The sequence below is a fragment of the Liolophura sinensis genome, chromosome 7, assembly GCF_032854445.1.
Source record: "Liolophura sinensis isolate JHLJ2023 chromosome 7, CUHK_Ljap_v2, whole genome shotgun sequence".
Lineage (NCBI taxonomy): Eukaryota > Metazoa > Mollusca > Polyplacophora > Chitonida > Chitonidae > Liolophura > Liolophura sinensis.
The window spans coordinates 47,056,864-47,075,877 of record NC_088301.1 but is presented as its reverse complement, the minus strand read 5'-3'; the positions used below and the strand labels follow the sequence as shown (position 1 = coordinate 47,075,877).

Below are 19,014 nucleotides of genomic sequence, written 5' to 3'. Positions count from 1 at the left end.
AAATAGAATATTTATTGTGACGCAAAATAGAGTTCACAGAAACCTCTGTTAAATATGAACTCAAAAGATTTTGGATATGAACATGTCCTAAGATTTAATTCATGTGTTTATTGTGCTACATTTTTCTATTATTTTAATAGTTATTAAAATGTATGCCATATATATCTTAAGTTTGGCCAAAAACACACACACAAATATGGGCAATATATAACGGGAAGGTGGCATATTTTTAATCCCATGAGCTGCTGCTAATGCAAAGCAGTACCTAGAGCCATCATTACGTTAAAAATGAATTCTGGCGCAACGTCTACAACGTTTCAATGTATCAACTGTAGCGTCGTGCTGTGTTTGACGTGACGTCATCATGACAAAGGGAACATTTAACTCCGGGCGTTTGAACACCGTTAACGACGTTACCAAAACTGCCACATTTTTTAAAGCATGAATGACGAGCACCACAATACAATGACGTTACGATGAGATTTATTTATTTATTTTGTGTTTTACGCCGTACTTAAGAATATTTCACTTTTACGACGGCGGCAAGCGTTATAAATTGGGAGGAAGCGGCCAGAGCCCGGGGAAACGCATTACTAAACTCAGAATGCAGCATAAAAACCTACATTCAATCTGGACACGGGGTAGCAGATGGAACACATCAGTGGCCACTCACTCGAAACACCTCAGCTGATCTTACCTGAGCCGAGTTCCGAGTCAGTGGACACTGTCCCTTCAAATGTCCATAGGATAGCAAATGGAACGTATCCCACATATGGCGTTGAGCTGTCTTTACACAGTAAAGTGTGACTTAAAGCCTCTACGCTTCCAAGATAAGTCCTTCCTTTTTCCCACGGTCGAGTTAACCTGGGGCAGATTGTTCCTGTATGAACACCTATTGGGTGGGCTCTAGTGACGGTATGGTACTATAATCTGCCTCCGGAGGAAAGAAAAGCATAATGGGTCACGTGGTACGGATTTTGAACCATGTGTACAATTCTGGTCGGAAATGGCGACTGTCATTACTAAAACTTACAGACCTCAACCGAATTGTCTCCCTTTTAACACGTCACCGTAGACGCAACGCGCAATTAGTTTTGGGGGCGTGAAACTACGAAAAATGACACACTTCCTCCTGAAGTATAGACCCACGCAGCATAAGTAGGTTGTGTCACAACAGTGGAAATTATATGCTAGACTGCCGAAACGCATGACAATAAACATTTAGAGTCCCATATCTTATTCAGATGACATCTTTTTCAGCTTAGGTATAAATTACATACCTGTCGAAGCTCGCCGAAGCTGTTTCGCTGTTGTGCATGTATAGCCATCTACGTCTATTTCCATTAGGTTATTTTTAAATTTAGTATGAATGGCTTAAAATTAATTATTGCTTAACCTTCAACTAGCTTATGCCACATTAACTTCCAAACAGGTTTCACCTACCCACAGTTAAATGGAATACTGACTACGTTTAGACCAACTCGCTGGCGGAATTAAGGCTGTGTTTATATGATATGGGTGTTCCTACATGTATTCTTAGTAAAACCCACATATTGTTTGGCTGTTGACCTTCCTTATTAAAGCGAAACTCGAAGATAAACATCAAAGCTTCGACTTGACGTTTTCCTCCTACATTGTTGGGCTCGTCTTGACACCAGTACATTTATGCTTCCAGTAAAGAATTTCAACGACAATAAATAGAAAAGCTTATATGTTTTATGAAGCTGGAACGATCCGAAAATGCTGGCACACAACAATCTAATATTTGTTTAATTGGTTACATAACTTGCATATGTTCCAACTGGAAAAATCGAAAAAGACAACTGAAGTTGGCAAGAACAGATGAAGCCTCAATCAATGAATAGAACGATGTCATTACACAGTTTTATTACAGGAAAGTTCGATTCTCAACATACGTGTTATATTACTGTAACAGTTTACTTCTGTCTCCAATTTCGGCTTCTGTATTGCCTCCTTCAACCATTTCACCCGATGAAGTGCTATGGTAGTTGGAAGGCTCAGACTTGTTTTCGGTTTCCGGCTGTCCCGTAACCGAAGGGTAAGATGGCGGGCTTGTCAAAGGAGCAGTTTTGTCCTCGTTGCTCAGACACTTATTGGTTTTGTCTGTTGGTGCCAAGTGTTTACTAGCGTCGATCGTGGTCGCGGGGACTAGGACTGGCATCTGGGTGTACAGGTTGGGTGCCATCGAAGGAATGTCGTAGTTAGGGATAGACCGAGGGCTGTTATCAACGGACGTCACTGTTAAAAAGAATACCCAATATATACTTGATATACAATTCAAACAGACAGTTTACAAAAAAAAAATTAAACAGGTTTACGGATAAACAATTTCATATAAATGTCTCTTTATCTGCTACTGTTGCGAAGTAATCATTGTTCACAAAAGCAGAACATCGTCGGTTAAATGAAAGTTGTAATAATAAATGGGAACTCGTGAAACTCTTTCCCGTCTGTATCAAGACGTGAGTTCATTTGTTCTTTCCTTTCCTTTACTTCACAATTATCGGTGTTTGAGCGCTCATAAAACATATATGAAGTACACACGCACAACAAGGTCACAGACGAAAAGGATGCGTTCTACTGTCATTTGGACAGTCTGTGTTGCTGGTCCTCGAGTCTCCCATTCTAACCCATACAGTATTGTTCTCCCACGCTCACTGTTAGTGAGGTTACAGCGACATGTGTGGTCGATGGTACTTGTAAGGCAGTCGTTGGCAAACCCAATTTCGTTGATGATTTGTCTTTCACTAACCCAGCGTGCAAGTCTATACGCCACACGTGGAGAAATACGTCAGTAGCATGCCAAACATTGGTAGTTTACTGCCGGCATTCCGGTTTCCTCCACCCATAAAACCGACTGTCATCATTATAGTGACAAATTTAGTGCACAAATCAATTAATCTATGTGTCTGAGACTCATTTCATTGGCAGCTACTTCTCTACCGGTCATATTCATTGCCTACACGAAAGACGTGTCCGCATATGTAGCCGCTGATTAAATGAGGGTGTACATGAACATGTTCGTCTCATATGGGTTTTCGCCAAACATTGTTATAGACCCTATAGGTCAATGGCCATTCGCAAACTTCTTAACACAGTATAACCCATTTCTTGCTTACAGTCAAGGATTTAAAGTCTTTCTGTATAAAAGCTTACAATAAAAAAAGTTTATTTCTCACTTAAATGTAGTGCTCTGCTTGAAAATAGGATACAACATCTAACAACTAAACGATAATAATTACAAGATACAGTTTCCCTTGTAACCTTCCAGCGTCGCAAATATCTAGCCACATGCTCATTCAAATTGGTCCAGGACAGCACGATCACGATAGTGGCTGCAATGAACACCCAGGCGAAAGCCGCAGCTAATCGTTCTGTTACTTTTGTGCTGAAAGAAAATTACATTTTGTAAGTAATATAGTGCATGTGCTCAAATATAATTGACACACAGCTGGGATAAATCGAGATGTTTAGTCTTTCCGTCATTTAGGCGTTGCGAAAAATAGGTTCACACCTAAACTTTCGTGGAAGAGTTTTCCGATTTTTTTTCTCAATAAAGAAAAGGATTTGCAGAAAATAATCCGCATAGACTACCAAGGTGTGGCTGACAACTTCACCCTTTATAGTTCCACGTTGCTCATTATACTCACTCGTAAATATAGGGCTTTGCAGGACAGCATGCATCACCACAGCATTCTGAGACGCAGTAAAACAAGTGTTCGGTGTATGATGTGTTGTTGTCGGACACAGTCCTGAAGCTGCACTTAATGGCATCTAAAATTGAAAGCAGATATGCTGTATATCAGTTAAGCCTTATAAACCCCCGGTTTACTTATCGGTGGATGAAACGTAGCATGGTTTAATTTACACCTTCCAGTTTACCGATCGGTGGAAGAATCGTCGCATGGGTTAATTTATATACTCCGGTTTACCCACCCGAGGAAGAAACGTAACACAGTGTATTTTATATCCTCCAGTTTAGTGATCGATAGAAGCAACGTAGCATAGTGTAATTTATATCCTCCAGTTTAGTGATCGATAGAAGCAACGTAGCATAGTGTATTTTATATTCTTCAATTTACCGATCAGTGGAAAATACGTAGCGTGGGTTAATTTATACCCTCCAGTTTAGTGATCGATAGAAGCAACGTAGCATAGTGTAATTTATATCCTTCAATTTACCGATCAGTGGAAAATACGTAGCGTGGGTTAATTTATATCCTCCAGTTTAGTGATCGATAGAAGCAACGTAGCATAGTGTAATTTATATCCTCCAGTTTAGTGATCGATAGAAGCAGCGTAGCATAGTGTAATTTATATCCTCCAATTTACCGATCAGTGGAAAATCCGTAGCCTGGGTTAATTTATATCCTCCAGTTTAATGATGGGTAGAAGAAACGTGGCATGGTGTAATTTATACCCTCCAGTTCGCTACATGAAACTAACTACATACCCATGTAGTCGCCATGATATTTACTTAAGTGGCCATTAATACATATCTTTATAACAGAAGTTTTGCTAACAAAAATACATTCAACATTTAACTTGCATAAATAAAGTTTATTTATGCCAGCTTATATGGCTACATTTAATGGTTTAATATATTTATTGGTTAGTATACCGGCTACATGGATGTCGGATTACGTTCTTTCTCTAGTCATACATGGAGCACGTGGATATTGCATGTAAATTTTGGCTTATAAATATATACTGATATCATATGACGGGCAAACTTATGACTGGTTAATACATACTGACATGATATCGGTATGTGCCATTCTGTTGTACAAACTTATAACCTAATTATGCAGATGTTTATATGATTGTTTTCATGTCACTGTTTATTAAATGTGATGACCACACAGTGTTTTCAGTAATTCTACACCAATGAAGTTTATGAAAATGCAATTAACATCACTGCACCGCCTACACCTATCTCCCCCCTCCCCCCCACCTTTCCCCAACAAATCTGCCGGAGGGGCTTGTAGGACTGTTTTCGCTGTACTGGTTTTGTTCTTCTACAGTTAGTATACATATAATGACACTACAGCTATTTAGAAGACAGGGGCTTGTTTCATAAAGCGTACTTTGCCCTTCGCTTGGTGCACTTTATATATCTACAACCTACGTTGCAATGGCCTTTAAGGTTCAAAATTTGAAATACGATCTCAGCGCTTACTTTTCGGTTTTAGAAATTAACCTTTGTACAGCTCATCAATGTTATCTAAGGCAAATGTGTCAAAGTTTAAACTTCCAATACTAAAACTTAACATCATACAGAGTTTTTAGAGTTTGACTTAAGTCATAAAGGGCTTTGTGGCATCGGGCCCAGGATCATGAAGCTGTTTTAGACGTAAGTCAGACTTTAGTCTTATAACTTCAAAATAACGCTAAACGCTAAAATTGTGATTTACATGAGGAATACTGTCAATACTGAAAGTTATTTTAGTTCTACACGACAAAATAAAAAATGTGTTTAAGTTCGGGTCTAAGTACAGAATTAATACCAAAAGTTAAGACTAAGTCTGACTTAAGTCTAAGACAGCTTTGTGATCTTGGGCCTGGGCAATGCTTTGCTGATCCCGTATATGTTTTGAAGTGCACGTTTACCGGCATGATTTGATAAAGTTGTGAGCCATGTTTGTGAATAAACTGTGTATAGATTTATACACCGACATGCGATACGTAGAGAAAGATCCCCTTATTCACCTATCTCACTAGTCCTAGGACTAGTAGGCCAGAAAATGACGCAAACACTGGCCTAAGCCGTCTACTGCTACAATAAAGGTATAGGGGCCTTACAGTTCTGTTGAGCTACAAGCGTTATGCTCCAATGAACCTATTTGAAATCAAAGAAGGTTTATTTATTTGATTTATTTGATTGGTGTTTTACGCCGTACTCAAGAATATTTCACTTATACGACGGCGGCCAGCATTATGGTGGGTGGAAACCCACGACCATCCGCAGGTTGCTGCAAGACCTTCCCACTTACGGCCGGAGAGGAAGCCAGCATGAGCTGGACTTGAACTCATAGCAACCGCATTGGTGAGAGGCTCCTGGGTCATTACGCTGCGCTAGCGCGCTAACCGACTGAGCCACGGAGGCCCCGAAATCACAGAAGAAAGTCTGAAGGATCCTGATTTCCGCAAGTTACGATTGCTGCGTAAAACTAGCCTGACGATCATTGGATCAATCCGTTATTTGCAGCCTGGAGGTGCAACTTCCGTTAAAAATTACATGTACGTTGAAGTAACGGGATGATATTCGATAGCATAAAATGATCCCAAGACGTAGATCTACTCTCAGGAATGTGTACCGTTTTGTGCGCATGTGTTTGTGTAGCCCGCCATGTAAACAAAATGTGAATCTCAGGTACACAATTTGGTACAAATTAATGCATGTTCCTTTGCAAACTTGTAACAATTAATGAGTACATGTGGTTTATATCTTGCGTATTTTTGTACAGAATTGCATTTTGAGAGTATTTCAATTTTAAACTGCAAAACATTGTATAAATCCACAGGTTATAAAATTCACAAATAGAGTAGCCCTACCTGCAAATGACAGAAAAAACAAAAGGGCAACGGCTTGGGTGGCTCTCTGCATAGCGTCTAACGTAATCCAATCTGTGGGGAATAAACAGATAGTTATATATGCCTACTATGAAGGTGATCATAGAAGGAAGAGACAACTCTCGATATAGGTCCACTTCAACAACATCAAGGGCGACCGACAGCGTCTAGTCTGACTGGTTGATCAGCTCCCTTTATGACGTTGCCATGCGCTGTTTGGATGTTCTCACTGCTAGTGAAACTCTGTCCTGAGAACGTAACGTCAACCAAATCATATCCTGGAATAGTCTAGGCTAATACTATACTAAACACTAGTAAGTGTAACACTATACTAAACAAAAACGCATGCGGGTATTCACCGTTTTTGTTTGCACAATACCATACATGCCATTATCTGGCTTCTATGTAGGTTGAGGGCTGTTAAGACCACACTTTGCATATGTACAGCGCCTGTAAACTGTCTTTTACAGCTTTGCTATATTTAGAACCGCGAACATCCGGGCAGTTCACTCATTCGCGGCAGCAGAAAGCAGACGACGCGATGACAGATAACATCGGACGGAATAGAGAAAAGAACAACATTGGACGGTATTAAGGGAAGTGCGGCTGATAATAACCAGAAATTATGGTATGTTAGACAACGGTACGATGTACACAGCATATATAAATTGTGAACGTCAACAAAACTTGGTTTTGGATTTATGAGGCGATGAAGCAGAGTTTTATATTAACTCCCCATGTTATTTTGACAATATTTTTACCGCGGTGTGTGAGTGAATTAGGATACTGGCGCGAGTATAACTGCAAATGTGCGGATGTCCGCGGTCTAAAATAGGGTGATGCTAGTTATGTTTATGGCTTGTCTGTCTGATAACACGCAGAGGATCTTATGACATTGACACCTACATGCACCTTTTCCTAACTAGCATGTAAAATCAGACATGTAAGAAGTTGACCGAGGAAAAAATATTGCTTTTCTATTGGTTGATACTCCATAGCTGAACACATTAGGAAAATAAGACTATATTGTGCACCGGTGACACCCCTGAGGCCCAATTAAAAAAACGCAAGTAATGTTACATGCCTTCCGTGGCATCCAGTATTGTAGTATTACGTCGCCATGGTAGATACGTTCGCCTTGTGAAACGGGTACCCGGGGCCACTTTCATAAAACTTCGTAAATCCGTTTTTCGTAACTTTTCTCGTGAATGACGTCGCCTTATGGCACTGTAACCTCCACAACGTCTTTTCTGAAAAAAATTACGAGAAATGTACCCCAAATAAAAGTGTTATTAAAATAACACTGTTAGTAACACTTATACGCGATGAAATAAGATGTTTATTAATTAACACACGAAATTAAACGCGTAAACCATGTTTAGATGTTAAATCAACAACACCGAGGTTATACTAGGTTATACATAAGGATGCTATGTATAAAATTAAATCATTTTCAAAAAAAAAAAAAAAAAAAAAAAAAACGGAAACCGTATTTTAAAAGTTTTATGAACATTTATTTCTGGTTATTGAAATTACAAAGTACTCTAGGCCGATTGGCCAAAATGCATTTAGCAAATCAAAAATTAGCCAATAGATTGCTTGATGCAACATACTTCTTTCATCAATTGTGGTTTATATAATATACATGTAAAAAAAAATATTTTTTAAAAGTTTTCATATAAAAAAGGAAAACGAAAAAATTTCAGGTTTAAAACCATAAGTAGCGGTGAAAAAGCAAATAAAACCCACGTTCTCATGGGATGATGTAAAAGTTAATTTGGTAGCTAGTCAAAATGCACACCAAAATGCAAATAAGCGCAATTTATCATGAGTCAGTGGATTCCCACACACACCAAAATGCAAATAATCACAATTTATCATGAGTCAGTGGATTCCCACACACACCAAAATGCAAACAATCACAATTTATCATGAATCAGTGGATTCCCACACACACCAAAATGCAAACAAGATCAATTTATCATGAGTCAGTGGATTCCCACACACACCAAAATGCAAACAATCACAATTTATCATGAGTCAGTGGAATCCCACACACACACCAAAATGCAAACAAGCACAATTTATCATTGGTCAGTGGATCAAAAACGCCTTACACATGAGTAACGTGTTATATTATTACTCTGTGTGATCAGTTTACTACTGAGACAGGAGGTGTAGCCTGGTTTAATACTTCTGAAAGTTTTATCCAGTTAGAACAAATCTTCTCAGTGTAGGGGTCCTCCAGTACCCAGTGTTGTAGTATAACCCAGGGAAGGGGAATATATGCTGGATAGGACATATCAAAAACATAGTGCACAGCCATGAGAAGTGTTAGTATGTTGAAGACATTCTCGGTGCTTGCAAGTATGAACTCTTGATCTGCCAACACATAGGCACATTTGAAGGTGTCGCCTGCAAGGAAAAGCCTAAGAGATCGAGGTGTCAAGGGAGCACTCTGAAGGTTTTTCCGGGGACTGTATCCAACTGCTGAATCTGAAGAATATAAAAACAAATGTAAATTAGCACTTTCGTCAATATTGTTGGATATATGGTTTGCTATATTCAAAGAATATTCACAATTCCCCCACCTCTAAGTTCTGTTAGAAATTTGTGTTCATGCTAAATCTGCTTTCACATTATCTGAAGTCAGTTTTCTGCTCTCTAACTTCATAAATTCCTATCTGAAGAAGCTTACACTCCAATTGCGTCATGTGACATAGGCAAAAATGATGTCAGCGTCTAACAGAAAGTCAGTGGAAATCTGATCAGACTCTGATCTCCAGATGATATCACTTTTCAAGGCTACCAATTGATAATGGCACTTAGTATGTGGTTGCACCTTGCACTTGCCCTGGATAATGGAAAGGCAGGACAGACTTCTTCCCTTTGCCGCGATCCTTCATGACGAGTTTCTCAAAGGTGCTGAATGAGCAGTATTTCCCCCTCATAGTGTCACTTTCCTAAAAAGAAATTTAACAAGACTAAATCTTTGCTCTTTGGAGTGCTGCTCAGAAGTACATATACAGCAAGAAATACATAAATAATATGTTCTGAAGATTTAACTGTTGAGTGATTTATTTCAACACTTCAGAATTGGGGGCATGCTGTTACATGTCAGATACATCGGGTGTGGCATAAAAAATTGGTCATATTTTAATGCTGCATTTCTCCATTATCCTTTGTTCAAAACCCTTTCAAACTTTAGACATTCAAATGGCATGATTTTGTTAATATATTGACCAATTTTCAACATCATAGCTTGAGTAGTATGTACACAGAAATCTTAAAGGATTAAATTGAAATTTGGTCTGTATACTTAGGACATAATGGCTTTTCAGTGAGTAAATTTTTAGAAGCTGCCGTAAGAGGGTTTCGGAGATACTGAGTGTCAAAGTATGGTCCATTTTTTTTATGCCCACCCGATATATTAAATCTCATCAGCTATGTGGTGTTAACATTAGCAGTACCAATCCTTACCAAGACAAACAGAAATAAAACAGCATTCTTTTTCAGTGAGCTTCTACTTACATCCATTGGCCCATTTTTTGTCCTCAGCAATCGTCATGGCCCACTCTAACCTTGTATGTATTCTTGGTCGCACACTGTCCGGATCATCTGCATTTCTTTGGCAGATGATCGTGGAGTACCTACAATAGTTTGCGTCCATGATATTTTATCCAGAACACATGAATTAACAAAACCCACGCACTGTTAAAGTACATTTTCGAAAACTGTGGTATTTAGCTTTCAAACTTCAAGTTTCAGACCTAGGTTACCGTGAGTTGCAGGGCTCACCACTGAAATTTATGGCAGCCCAATAGGTTACCATAAATTTTCAAGGTAACTCAATGGGTTACCATAAATTTTCAAGGTAACCCAATGGGTTACCATAAATTTTCAATGGCGTGACCTACTATGGGTTACCATAGGTAAATTTGCGAGACCCAGCATGGGTTACGTAGAAAAAATTCACACCCCTGTAAATGTAACACATATCATAAGAATATGTTTCTAATCTGTTAAAATACTATCGCAGTGAGCAATATGCCTTGTGAGGCTGAGTTGACAGGTCCATGGGTTTCTGTTGATCATTCAGCTCTCAGAGAACCTTCAGATGGCTTTCCACTGTTCTGGTTTACGGACATCCACACCTCTCCATCTTCCAATGCATTCAGGCTTTTGGTTTTGTACTCGAGCAATACTTCGTCGTCATCAATATCAGTGCCATCTTCTTCCAATACGAGCTTTGTACAAGTCGAACCCAGCTCAAGGTTAGCTGCAGGTGGATATATAAAAAAAGAGCACTTTGATAATCCAAAAGAAAATATCCTGAAAGTGTTGTGATGTAAATATTTGAATGTTATCGTTTGGCTTCAGAAAATGCAACGTGTTGAGGAAAGAGTAAAATGAAAAAAAATGTGAAACAAATCGGCCCTCACTGCAGAGCTATGTCCCCCACCTAAAATTCTGTGTTGTTTGTTGATGTGGTAGTCATTTTGGATTGCACACATATGGCTCAAGGCGATCCCAATCTAAATCATCTTAGTACTGTCTGGTATTATTACACTATCAGAGTTTGAAAGTAGTCTTCACCTATAGCCATCCACACAACAGAATTAGAAATCAGATTTACTGTAAATGTGCTCCTACTGAATGTTGAAGGAAGAATATCCATACTTGTTCAAAATGCAATTTCTTCAAGCATACTGATGAACTGACAAAGGCATTTTGCAGAATAAACGCTCATATAGTACAATGGCACGGCTGTCTCCAAATTCCACGACATAAGATAGAACATGTTCACACACATCAACCACCAATGCCAATTGCACCTGAAAATATTTCTTCTGCTCACTGACAAAGATGTTCTCTACCATTCCAAAGCATGGATAGTGATCACTGTCATACCCAAGAGTAACTACACACCCTTCCCGGAATGTACAACCATGGACAGTAACTTCACTGGTTTTGTACAGTTGTTCATATGTTGCGATTTCTGAGAAGACTATAAGTTGCTGTGTTAAAATGGGCAACTCTCTCACTTTCATGACCTCTCCTCCTTTTACATGATCTCCAGCATATAAAAAAATTAGATGAGTCCCAAGAGGGGTCAGCATTTGGGATCAGCATTTGTGCATTTGGGAGCACAACCATTTTTGGTGAAGGTTTGATAAACTGAGAGGCAGGTTCTTAAAGTTCGTCCATTTATGAAATGTGATGTGGCCATGCTTGGCCTCAAAACGCATAATTAGTGCTCCTTCAATCAGTTTGTCTTGTCCATCCACTTTAATGGTCACTCCTCCACTTGAAAGTTTAGTAACCGTGCCTATAACGTCTTTAAGAAGACGAAAACTGCCATGCGTTTTAAGCGGGACGGACTTTGCTGTACAAATGAGATACATAGCACTGAGTTTTGATCTATATTCTGGTGGTATATTTCCAAAAGTGGCACAGAACATGGTCAGCTTGTGTTTCTCAACATGTGTTCCCAATGGATTTACAACTTCTATATCATCTGTATGTAAGACCTGTTTGTCTGCGGTTCAATCACCTGCGAGACTATCTTACGTTGTCGGGTGGACACGTGACTGGCTTTTGGGGAAACAAGTATTAAATATATGCTGGACAAAGAAACGCAAATGCTCTGGTGGGTTTTCACAACTGCCACAGCCTGGGAATTTATTACGTGAGACAGAGGTAATCAGTATAAGAGTAGGAGTATCTGTAAATATGTTTCTTCCCTTCCTTCCTTCCTTCCTTCCTTCTGAGTTTGGACAGTGTTCCCGCTGAGGGACTTACAAGGAGAAGCAGCCTAGAGAGTAACGTCTGGCAGTCAAGACGGTACAGCACCTGGGTGAAATGTATGAATGAAGACTGGCTGTGATCTTGGGAAAACACGTCTTGACTGCTCGGCTGTCTTGGAGGGAATGGGGAGAGCTACTAGAGCTTTCAAGTATTAATGAGTAAATAATTTAGAACTTAGCTTTCAAAGACTTAATAGAAATGCCATATGATCATAACAGGTAAGTTAAACAAGTTAAGGCGTTGGATATGAGTATTAACCCAATTATATAATAGACATGTTACATGTGTGTCCACATGTATACACAGCGACCTGTACACATACATGTAGGTCAAGGTAGGTTGAAGTTGAGAGGTCAGCCTGACAGTCAGACCATAATGCATGTGACGTTTAAGCATGGCATCTAGAAAACCAAGTGACATCATGCTAACAATGATTGCAATATAGTCAATACAAGAGAGGCCAAGGGCCACAGGGTTACCGGTATCCTGTTTAAGAGAGGCATCTAAACATAATGTCGAGTACGTTGCCAGGCTAATAAGGGGCCGGGCCCCCATTAGAAATTTAGATGACTCAGTGTATCCACATGATGGGTACAAATGCATTTTATGATGCCAGGTCATATCTCATATATAACAAGACATGCTGGTCTATGCCAGCTGACCTTCACCTCCAACCAAAACATAACATTCTTAAATCACTCTTTCGATCATTTAACATACAGGTTACAAGTCAAGAGTGTAGACTAATGTATACAATAATAATCTGAGTGGTACATTTTTATACTAGAGGCTGTATACATATTGTACAACCCAGAACGGTTACCGCATGAGGAACAATGATACGGGTCACGCATGATAACCACATTTATGTGATGCATGTGACATGTCATTGTATGGTATGTGCTGGTAACCCTTGTTCTTAAGGTAGTCAAAATGTCAAATTACGCATTTAGACAGAATAACAAATTATGAGGGAAACATTTAAACATGATAACCATTTATCAATGTATGTATGCAATTCCTCATAAGGGAACAATAATTGACTAGGTCTACATCAGTGGGACAATATAAGATCAACATGCTTGTCAGATAGGGGATTTTGATAATATCTATAAACTAAACACAATATTACCACGCGATAGCCCATATGCATATTAACTGTATATACAAAGTTAATATCTATATATATGTATCTATCAACAATAATAACAAATGCTTACTGACTGGCCATAGAGAACATGTTCACTGGACTCAAAATGTCTAAGTCCAAAAGTATGATAAATTCCAGTATATGTGCATCTGCAGTGATATATAATTTCTGAGGATTGTGTTGTGTTAGGACAATCACTGAGGCATAACTAAATACAGAAACTCAGAACAGTTACAAGTGGTTGCTGATGTACTAAGTTTTCATTTGGCCTGTGTACTGCTGGTGCCTCCATCTTGTTTAGCCACTTGATAGAGGCTGGGCTGATAGGATGGGATTAACCAGCAGGGGTCATTGGGGGCAATAGATGCCAAGGAGAAGTTAATCCATTCCAGATGTGCTGCCACCTTGCTTACATACACTGAGGCAATACACATCTGTAGCTACTGGAGGCTGGCATGGTCAGCTCGAACAAAGGAATTAGGCTTGACCATGTGTTAACCAGTGTAAGAGGAACTATCTGTTTTGGAAGTTAGGAGATCAAGTAAGTCTAGGCGAAAGCTAGTAGTTGATACATATAATCCTTAAATTCCAGATTAATTCAAGTAAACAGTGGTCACTTTTTAAAACTAGTTTACTTAAGTGGGTTAATAGTTCCAATGTGGAGGTTTACCCAAAAATAACACAGCTAACCAAATATTTTCACTGTAAACAGGTTGATGAGAGAAGCAGTTATCCCACTTGTTTCTTAGTGTAAATTCCTGAAATCTATTCAGCCAATCCTTTTAGACTGTGTGTATCTCTTTGCAGAGATCACACTAACTTGTGAATGGCTACCCGAAGTAATAACTTAAATTACTCAAAAAGATGTGCATAATATATCCTATATGGCAGAGTCAGATTAGTGGATATGTAACAACAATTACATATGTCACGGAAGTGTTCTGAGACCACAAGGGTTAAATTCTTACCTGGGTGAAATGTATGAATGAAGACTGGCTGTGATCTTGGCAAAACACGTCTTGACTTCTGGGCTGTCTTGGAGGGAATGGGGCTACATGTTTACATGTATAAAATATGATTTGTAAGACCAGAGGATTCCGTATACTTCCCATCACAAATATCAAACATTACATTTTCATTTGATGTTTTATGAGGATTTTCCTCCCAATATTTAAACTCGGGACTGGACTATAGCTCTACAAAAGTTACAAGATAACCATATTGTCTTACAGATCTAACTTTGCCCAGATGCTGTTTTAGTGTTGTTCCCAACTCTACGCCAACAGGTGGTACCATCTTACTATGTGTTTTGTAGAAACACTTTCTATAATATTCTGTATCAAATGAGTTCATCAAGCACGCAGAAGTTTCCAGTCTCAGCAAGTAACTTGCAGTTAAATAATGTTCAGGTAGAGCTGACCGAGGTCCACAATCACTGACATGATCATAAATTTGCTCATCAGTTTCATTATTGATATCCTGACCATCAAAATCTATATGGGTTTGTTTATGTTTCCGACTTACATGGGTTTTGAAATAAGACCATTTATTTGTGCTATACTTACATCCTTCAAACTGACAATACACTAAGAACCTGGGGTCATGTTTGTGTACCCTAATTACATGGTTAGTAAGAGCTGCAAAATCTTCAACACAGAAAAGGCACATTGGACACTGATGTTCCATGGCCATGTATGCCAAATATGCAGTGAACAAAAGTGAAATTTCCACACCAATCATTTATGTATGTATGTATGTATGTATGTATGTATGTATGTATGTATGTATGTAAGGGTAAGTGATAAAGTTGTTTTAGGGTACTGGTGAGTTTCAGTGGAAACATCAGATGCTGTGGTATGTATTTTTTTTTCACATACAAATAGCAACCTGAAAATGCAAGAACACACATTTTTATAAACACAGTAAACCATGTAGATAACTAATAAATATTGCATTTCAATTCAACATATCCGTAATTATATTGTTTAAATTGAAACTGAAGTTAATGTGTATTGCAAGAAACGATAGTGACTTCTGATGTCATTTGGAAAATAATCTCTAATATAATTTGGAATATTTATTCATAAAGACATTTTGGAAGGAGCTCTTTTAGTTGACTTTTGTGTTTTTTGTTTCAATTTACATACGCTTCGCAGATTGTACTGGCATCTAACATACGATATAATTCCCGATTATTATTTATCAGCCACATGTATGAGAATATATCTAATTTTTGTTGACTTCCCTGTACATTTTAATGTTAAGATATCTTTCATTTTGGTGTCTGTTTTAAGACACTGTCGCATGCCAATCAAGTGCCCGTGTGTGTCTTTCATAAGCCTACATTTCTACCAAACAAATTTTTACTAGGACCAGGCTTAAGTATTAAATGCAATAAATATACATCAGACAGTTTCATTTCATGCTTATGCAATGCGTTACGCTAATATGATATTAAATGTTTAATGGAAAATTGCTAATAAGCATGTATTATTCTTTAACATTGAGATAGTATCGCAACAACAACAACATATATTTATATTTTCCGATGGCCGAATTGACGTTAATCATTTCTTACTAACTAACAAAATGTACAAACATCTCTGTTAGATGTTGTACTGGCAAAAAACAATGCGGACTTACCAAATAACTGAACTGGTTGGTGACTGAAACTTCTCAACTTATTAATTCGAACCATGCGGTATCGCCAACTTAGCCCAGTGGAAATGCATATAAGTTTCACACCCAGAATGAAACCGAAAAAAAACGACGATGCATACCTTTCCAAAATCAACAGTAATCATCCATGTGTATTTCTTGAAGATAAGATGTAGTTGTTTTGAATTTTACAAACGAAACCGATACAAACACACGATGAAACGAATTTTGCTGCTTACATTCCTTTCGTAAGAGTAGCAAGTTTATGTTTTACCTTTACTAGTAACGGACGATGGCGGTAATACATTTAAAAAATATAACGGTTGGAATATACGATCACGTGCTTGAACAACGCTCAGCGGAAGTCAATACTAACGGTTTAACATTAGTGTTAATTTCGAGTTTAGGAAGTATTTTATTAAAATCTTGATTGAAAATAAATACTAACTAACACCTGTGTATACCTATCATTTTTTTTCATTGTTTGTTAAATACAAATATATTTAGTTAAGATGAGTTTTGTCAGTACGCCTCAAAGATAAACTAGGCATACTTAAGTCCAACTTAATGTATATTATATGACATGTATTATATTTATTTCTCAACATTTCATGATAAAATTAAAACAAAATGCGTTTTAATACCACTGTCCTTTAAATCGGCCTTTGGCAAACATCATTTCATAATGATCAGAAAGTTTCCAAATATAAAAATAATACACATGTAAAACAATATAGACAGGTAATAACCGGGGCCGGATTTAGGAGGATGTGGGCCCCTGGGCTTAAGCCAATGTGCGGGCCCTACTTGTGCTTCCCTGCCAGTCAGACAGAACATGGATATAAACAAATACAACGTTCCTGGAAAAAAGAGATCAGACAATACTGAAGTTTTTAAAGTTTAAAAGGAATACCCTAACCAATAATACCAAATCCTTTCAGTAATGAGGGTTATAATATGGATAAGTCTTATAGGCATTAGTTTGGCATAAACCTTGAAAAGATGCCTACTTTTCTGGATTTTTTTTGCAGCAAAATCCATGACAAGATCGCTAAAGTCCAGCTTTCTCACTAGATCACTCTCAATAGACATGAGAGTCAAATGGTCCCATTGTGGATCTGAGCCTGTTCTTAACTATTCTAAGCTTGGAGAATGATCCTTCACCACTTGCATTCGTGACAGGAAATGTCAGGTAAAGCCTGAATGCAATATCCACATATGGGAAGATGTCCTGCAGGTTCTTTTCCCTAATGAACTGTAAAAGCAATGGAGCAGATGTGATGCCTTTACTACGAATAAAATCTTTAAACTGGACAATCTCCTCCACAAAGTCCATCTCCAGGTCAGCTGAATATTTACTTTGGAGATGAGATGCTTTGTTTCTTAGCTCTGGAACAGTAACATCAGAAAAATTGTTCAGGAAGCCAAACGTGTTGTTGAGGTTATCATATGCAGCATACCTGCGATCGATTTCAGAAAGTAGTTTGTCAACAACCACCAAAAAACACTGGTGGAGAACTTTTGTCGAGCTGATATCTCAACCTCTGAGGTGGCGCTTTCTCCAAAAAAAGCTTTTGGATTTTTTGGTCTTTGAGTGCTAACTCTGTAAACCGGTGAAACTGTTGGAGACAACTCCTTTGCTTGAGACTCAAAACTATCAAACTGATCTCTCAGACCTCCAATGTAGTCCCGCAAGGATCCTACCAAATCCACAGCTACACTTGCTTTTTCAAAGCGCTGCAGAATGCAATGCCACAATGTGCACATAAAGGCTGTTTCAAGCTTGTCCATTTTTTTGTCAAGTAACCTTGCTTCATTTCTTGTTGCTGCATTTTGGTCTGTGTCATTTACAATGTTCTTCAACTATTTTTGAATGTTTGCATAGTTAATATGCATTGCCTGTGTGGCATCTGCATGTGCAGCTCATCTAGTGTTAGAAAGAGACTTCAATGTTTCAATGCGCTTGTTTGCATTAGGCTGCAGTCCATCTGTCACCACCTTCCACCTTGCTGTGGACTTAGAGCAGAAGTTAAATAGGTTTTGCACAAACTGGAAAAAAATCAGCTGTCTCAAAACAGCAATTAACACTATTTACTCCGACCAAATTCAGGGTATGTGCAGCAAATGGAACCCATTCAACTAGGGGGTTAATTTCTTTTATTCGTGCTTGTAGTCCTTTATATACTCCAGACATGTTGGCAGCATTATCATAGCATTACCCCCTCCAGTTTGCAATGTCAATCCCCATCTCTTCCAAAACCTTGAATACAGACTCACATAAAGCTTCCCAGTATGACTGCATCAACAATGATGGAGAAGTATTTCGCCATTTTTACTTCACTGACTATTTCTGATAGAACACGATCACCCATCTGTGAATAAACTCCTCACATGTTTTGGAAGATATAAAGGTGTCCCTGCACCTGCATTTCCATATTTCTCTATGTGAGTCTTCAAAAAGAGATCAAACTCGCTGATTAACTCCAGAATACCTAGATAATTCCCATTATCAGTTCAGCCAAAAATGTCAAAGGAGCCTCTAAGAGCGAGTCCTCTCTCTGCCAAAAACTTGACAACAGACACAACTCTTCTCAACACTTCAGTCCAATAAGCACACTCTGGTTCAAATTGTTTCTGCAGTTCTGTGTCTATCTTTCCGCTGGCTGTTGCAAGTGTAATATATGTCAGTATTGCTTTTCTGTGATGTTCGCTGTTTTCATGCTCTTTCATGCGTTGTGATGCGTGCTTCCAGTCACTGAAACCCGTTTCAAAGCATGACTGGGTTTTAGCATCGCTGAAAATGC

At 38.5% G+C, this 19,014-nt stretch overlaps 1 protein-coding gene across 7 annotated transcripts; it reads right to left on the bottom strand.

Moving 5' to 3' along the window:
• Positions 1 to 1,877: 1,877 nt before the first annotated feature.
• On the bottom strand, positions 1,878 to 16,400 carry LOC135471399 (uncharacterized). Of its 7 annotated transcripts, none has more exons than XM_064750621.1 (10): positions 16,333 to 16,400; positions 10,646 to 10,873; positions 10,126 to 10,244; positions 9,452 to 9,557; positions 8,789 to 9,093; positions 7,679 to 7,844; positions 6,577 to 6,648; positions 3,672 to 3,801; positions 3,264 to 3,409; positions 1,878 to 2,259 (listed from the first exon to the last, which is right to left on the bottom strand). In XM_064750621.1, exons 3-10 carry the CDS (start codon positions 10,129 to 10,131, stop codon positions 1,925 to 1,927), a joined length of 1,266 nt encoding a protein of 421 aa, XP_064606691.1. In that variant the 5' UTR covers positions 10,132 to 10,244; positions 10,646 to 10,873; positions 16,333 to 16,400; the 3' UTR covers positions 1,878 to 1,924. The 7 variants fall into 7 exon arrangements, with proteins under 7 accessions (XP_064606691.1, XP_064606689.1, XP_064606690.1 ...); XM_064750619.1 differs by lacking the exon at positions 16,333 to 16,400 and adding an exon at positions 16,196 to 16,268; XM_064750620.1 differs by lacking the exon at positions 16,333 to 16,400 and adding an exon at positions 14,521 to 14,913.
• Positions 16,401 to 19,014: the final 2,614 nt, after the last annotated feature.